Source organism: Chinchilla lanigera, unplaced genomic scaffold (genome assembly GCF_000276665.1).
Source record: "Chinchilla lanigera isolate Chin_1 unplaced genomic scaffold, ChiLan1.0 scaffold00293, whole genome shotgun sequence".
NCBI lineage: Eukaryota > Metazoa > Chordata > Mammalia > Rodentia > Chinchillidae > Chinchilla > Chinchilla lanigera.
Genome location: NW_004955694.1, coordinates 2069 through 7933, shown reverse-complemented (window position 1 = coordinate 7933; position 5865 = coordinate 2069). Strand labels below are relative to the sequence as shown.

The 5865-nt window shown below is 43.7% G+C and overlaps 1 protein-coding gene across 1 annotated transcript; it reads right to left on the bottom strand.

The window, feature by feature from the left end:
• Nucleotides 1-322: 322 nt before the first annotated feature.
• On the bottom strand, nucleotides 323-2503 carry LOC102020870 (magnesium transporter MRS2 homolog, mitochondrial-like; the record flags this gene model as incomplete). Its single annotated transcript, XM_005415072.2, is given in 2 exon segments — nucleotides 323-396; nucleotides 2178-2503. Coding segments are annotated over 2 exon segments (246 nt in total), but the record flags the coding sequence as incomplete, so codon positions are not given.
• Between the last annotated feature and the right edge of the window lie 3362 nt (nucleotides 2504-5865).

The following is a 5865-nucleotide window of genomic DNA, read 5'->3' as shown; positions in this document are numbered from 1 at the left end:
ATACTCCTCCATAAAATTTTGTAGACCACAGGTTCAAGCCCTGCTATGGCTAACAATCTTTAAGGGCTTCTAAATGGGAAATCATAGGAAGCTATGAATAATGACTTAAATAAGCTATTCTTTTATTCAAAGAGCTCCACAGTCTTTAGCAAAGTTTCAAGATCACTGTAAACCACAAGTCATTGGCTAGGCACAACCCACAAACAACATGACAAAATAATTCACTATAAAACACAAGTAATTAATAGCTTGGCCAATAGTCCAGCTGTTAATAAGTATGGGAAATACTTTCTGCAAGTTATCAGATGTACCATATACTCACCACAGTAAACACCGGGGCTACGCTAGCTAGAGTTGCTTGAGAAACATCAAGAGTTCTAAACTGGTGCACTTCACCTGAAGAAAAAATTAGAGAATTCTTTGTGATCACACAATTAGTTTTCACATGGAGCACTTCCTCCTTTCTACAGGAAAAAAAAGAAACACTCTTATTTCATAATTTAAATATTTGCAGCTAATTATGTTAGATTTGACAGGGAATGATTTTTTAAAGTAATAAGGCATTATTACTTAGGGTAAGGCACTAGAAAAGTCTATGGCAATCAACTTTTTCCCCTTTCTAATTTATATTCCAGAATTGAATGAACAAATGTACAATACAGTCTTTCGAGATTTAAACAAAAGTCTGTTTTTTTGCATAATTTAAAAGGCTTCATGGAAATTATACCGATAAGATATCCACCTGAGTATTCAGCACTTCACTATCAGGATTATCTGTTGACTTATAAATTATGAAACCTGCAGATTTTATTTTCTACATGCAGTATTTCTGATCCTCTCTATTCCACTGGAATGAAGACAAGTTTTTAGTAAAAAATAAGACTATCTTAAACACACGTTTGGACTGAGGTAAAGTTGGCTGTGAAGTATAACGGCTGACAAAGGACACTTCAAAATACTGAACATCAGAGGAATGGTAAAATACGTTAACAATTATCATTAATTATTTTTTAACCAAAGTAATTACCCTGCTCTTGTTGGTCTGAGATTTTGGAACTTTTTATTCTTATTCCTTCCCACTATTTACATATAATAACTCAGATTTTTTTTTTTTGAGATAGGATATTGCTAGGTAGTTCAGGCTGGCCTTGATCCTCCTGCTTCAGCCTTCTGAATACTGGAATTACAGGGGGCCAACCAACACGAACAGCCCACCATATCGGAGGTAACTGATAATATCTGAGGTTCCTTGTTTTCCTTTTACATAATACTATCTTGTAAGGGTTAGGTACAGTTAGGTACAGCTATACATCAAGATTTGATAGTTACAAATCAGATAAGTGCCACCAGGATTACTATTCTGAGTTTCAATGCTTATCCTAAGAAGTTCCCCTACCCTGTACAAGTGCACTCCCAAGTATTAACAAAGGAAGAACTCACTTCTGAAAGACAGCTTGGGGAAGGAGATGCTGACGGATGGTAACTTACTTCGGGAAGCTTTTACGTCCAATTGCGAAAAAGTACTCGAAGACACCGCTACACTTTTGAGATGGAGGACTAGACTTTTCTGAACATTGTTTCTGAACAATACTTACACTGACATCAGTGAAAACCTTTATCACCATGTTGCTTTCACCCCTTGGTAAAACCTAGCAACTTAAGGATTCCCTTTTTCCTGTCCAAGCCCTCCCGCTGTTTGCGCAAAAATTAGCAGAAGATAAAGTCAAATCTTTTTTATGGGCGGCTCTCACCACGTGGCCTCAAAATTTTCAGCCTCATTCGCAGGTGCGTCCCCACCCTGCACCTGTGTTACTGTACAATTGTATGAATGTATTCCTAAGAGACACGATACAGGGAAGAGAAATGAATAGCTCATCATCAATAAAAACATTCCAATCCTGACTTCACAACTATTATGAGGACAAAGGACGAAAGCTCTGATTTTAACAACCTCCCGCAAGGCAGCTTGAGGAACCGCGCGCGCTGTAAACGGTTCCACGCATCTCGAGACCTGCAGCAAGCGCAGCGCAGCAGCAGCCTGGGCTGCCCGGGCGGACGCGGCAGGGCGCGGCGCAAGGTCGGGCTCGGCACCGGCGGGCGCGGTCAGGTCACCCGGGCTGGCATCCAAGGACGGGCTGGTCGCAGCGGCGGTCGAGGCGGGGCGGGGCGAGCCGTACCTGCCGCGAGGGTCCGGCTGGGCAGGAACAGCGGAGCAGCCCTGCTTCTTCCCAGTAAGCGCGTCGCGCGGCCGCAGGAGGCCACAGGGCGAGCCACGGGGCAGAGGCCCAAGGCCAGAGCGCACAGGGTTCTCCGGGGCAGGAGCCCAGTCAGGATCCGCAGGCATTCCATGGCGCTGGAGCGAGGCAGAGGGAGCAGCCAGGTTACAGCCCCTCATTCCGTAGGGCGGCTGTCCTGCCGGAGCCGCGCGACCCGGCGCTGTCCCCTAGCCTGCGGTCGCAGCGTACTGGGCATGCGCGGGACCTGCCAAACCCTGCGCTGTTCCCTGCGCCTGCGTACTACTCCCTGCGCCTGCGTGCTGCCCCTCGCGCATGCGTAAGAAGTATTTCTGGGCGTGTCTCGTGCGTCACTCGGAGGCTGCTGGGAGCTTGTCTTTCCCGCTTTCCTCTGTACTTGTGAAGTGCAGAGGGCTGGGCTGGGGTTTAGGTGGGGCAAGTGAGGTGCTTTCTCGGCTTTTAGTTAAAATGCCTACATAACAACCAAGACTGCTTTATTACCTCTTCACTTCCATGGTACGCTGGTTACCTAATCCACGCTTCTCCGTCTGCACTGTGCTACCACCCAGACATGTTGGAAGCAGAACACGTGGGAATGTTATGCCAATAACTCACTGACTATAGTCTCCTTGAGGCTCTACACCCACATAGCTATGTTCTTCCACCAGGATCCTCCTAGCTGCTCCTCCTCCACCTAATAAAGATTATATGGCTGGTCACCTGAACCATTATGACTAGGACATAGAACATGGAGGACTCATACTTATACTCATAGGAGGCATTTTATTTTGTCATTTGTAGTCCTTTAATCCTGCCAAGGGAGTCCTTCTACTGCAAACTTGGGCAGGTTGCAGCATTTTTCTGGTCTTCTAGTTCTGTGTTCATTCTTATCTCAATAACATAAAATGTGCAATCTGTGTTCTATTTTCAATTCAGCAATTTTAACCCAATATATTAATCAATACTTTACCTTCAGAAGAAAGAATTGATTCTTCTGTTGTTCTAGAGGTAGGTGAGAATTTTTGGTGCAGGTAGAGACCCTGTGCTGTTCCCGCTCATCCCTTCCTGCCACATTTCTCACTGCGCTGTTTCTGACTGCTGGGTAGCAACACACAAAAAAGGAATCAGATGTTTTTGTTGGAAGATGGCACCTCACTGTCTGGGCAGGACGGGTGTTAAAGCGTTCTCTTATTGTGGGCAGGTTCACATTGTGGGTGTTTCCAGAGGACTTCTCCCCGCATCCTTCTCAGGCCCATCTGGTTGCCATTCCCTTTACAAAGGCAGTGTTCCTCTTGGTCATTTTGACCTTGGCCCTTCTTTCCCTTGTGACCAGTTCCTCGCTCCCTCACATCTGTATTCTAGGACTCATGCACGTTACAGAATAGTTACTTCCACAGTATAAGAGTGCTGTTTGCTCAGGTGAGAGTCTGTGAGACTCTCAGATCTTAGAAGTAATCTTAAGAAGCTCCACTCATTAGTCTTGAAGTGAAGGGCTACTTTCCTCCTTTCTGTTGACGGTCTTGGTAGGAGCTGAACTCACAACATAGCTTCCTCTGACAGACCTTTAGGAAAGTAAATTTTCTTCCTTTGGGGCCTCAGCTGTATTTCTTGAAAGCAACCATGTTTCATTTTAGTTATGAGTGCTAATTGCTTCATTTTACTTATGAGTGCTAAGAAAGAGCAGGACAGCATTCTATCAGGACTTAGAAAGGTGAACCTAACATGGATGGTCAGGGAAAGCTTCCTTTTGGGAAGTGACATTTAGGCTGAGATTGAAAGAATGCATGAGCATCAGTATGCAGATGAAGAGGAAGGGCTAAGAAAAATTTTCCACAAGGTTAAAATGTGTGGTGTTTCTGTTTCCAGAGAGGTGGCTCTTCCCAGAGCAGGGTAGGTGAGGAGCTAGAGTAATGCCCTATAAAACCAGAGGGCTGGCAGAGGCTAAATCATTGTGGGCTTTGTTAGCCAAGTTAAGGCATTTTTATTTTATTCCTTGAGAGAGGGGGAACGGTTGAACTCCTTTCTCTAAAAAGCAAAGGCTCTATATTCATTTAAAAAGGATCGCTCTGATCTGCCTTTGGAGACTGCGTTGTAGAGAAGCAAGAACAGAAGCAGATCATTGGAAGGCTGCAGTGGGTGTCTGTAACGGGTTTGGCTGGGCTTGGACTGGGGTAGGTACAAGGCATATAGAAAAAATAGAGCGATCTAGGAAGGAGAGTGGATAGGACTTGATGAAGGATGAAGTGGAAAAGGTATATTAGTTGCTAGGGCTGCTATAGTAAAACAGCACAGAATGGGTGAAACAGTAGAGATTTATTTTCTCACAGTGCTGGAGGCAGGGAGTCCACAATCAAGGTGTTAGCAAATGGTGCTTTTCTCTATGTCCTTGCATGGTCTTCCATCTGGGCACAAGCCTATCCTTCGTGTCTCTTTGTGTCATAATCCCTTTGTTTAATGGCAGTGGTCATACTTTAACTGAGGTCTACTCTGGCAGGCTTGTTATAACTTAATTACCTTTTAAAAGATCATATTTCCACATGCTCAGTTACATTCTGAGATACTGTAGGTTAGGGCTTCAGCATACAAATTTTAGGGGCACACAGTTACATCCACAACAACAACAACCCCATGTTTATGGCAGGAGCAAGAAGGTGAATTATGAAGGTATGTGCCAACTTACGAAAGATTAGGAATTCCACTTACAGCATGTTGAGTTTGAGATTGCCTAGCAAATATAAAAAGGAATGAGCATTTTCACAGTCTGGATCTGAGAACAGTGTCTACGCTACATGTGTAAATGTGGGGATTTTGGCATATGGATGATTAGTGGGGCTACAGGTATGCAAGAGATTGCAGAGAGAAAGGGAGAGAGAGAGGCAGAGAGAGAGACAGAGGGAGGGAGGGAGAGAGAGAGAGAGAGAGAGAGAGAGAGAGAGAGAGAGAGAGAGAGAGAGAGAGACAGGTCCAAGAGCATAAGCCAGACCTCTGGGGTAGAGGAAGGCCCAGCAAAGGAGAATGAGAAGGAGACAGAAAGGGTACATGCATTCTCTGTTCTTAGAACATACTTACCTGAATGTTAGCACTTTAGTCCATTTTATGTTGCTTTGACAAAATACATGAACTTGGATGCTTTATAAAGAAGAGATTTATTTAACTCACAGTTTTGGAGGCTGAAAGTCCAAGATCAGATAGTCCCATTGAGACAGGAGACTAGGGTGTGACAAAGCTGATTGGGGAAGTAGGCATGACCTGTTCATTATAAGATTCTGAAATGCAGACACATAACAGTTCCCACAGCCCTGCACAGGGGCTTCTTGAGAGAACTCAAGCAGGTTTTCTTTTTTTCTTTTAAAAATAAAAGAAGGAAAACATTAACAAACAGACAACCATTTACAAAATAGCAAAAGAACAATACAAACAATACAGAGTTACAAACAAAGTGGTAGGAAATTAACAGTGCTTGTGTATTACATATTGATATCTTCAGAGTGGTTTCTCATGAAAACAAATAGAGACATGCAATATTGATCAATCAAGGAATCATTAATTGTTTCTTTCAGCAAAGAAATAGAAGACAGTAGTTCAACTATGTTAATTATCCTGTATATACATATATACAAAATTTCTCCTT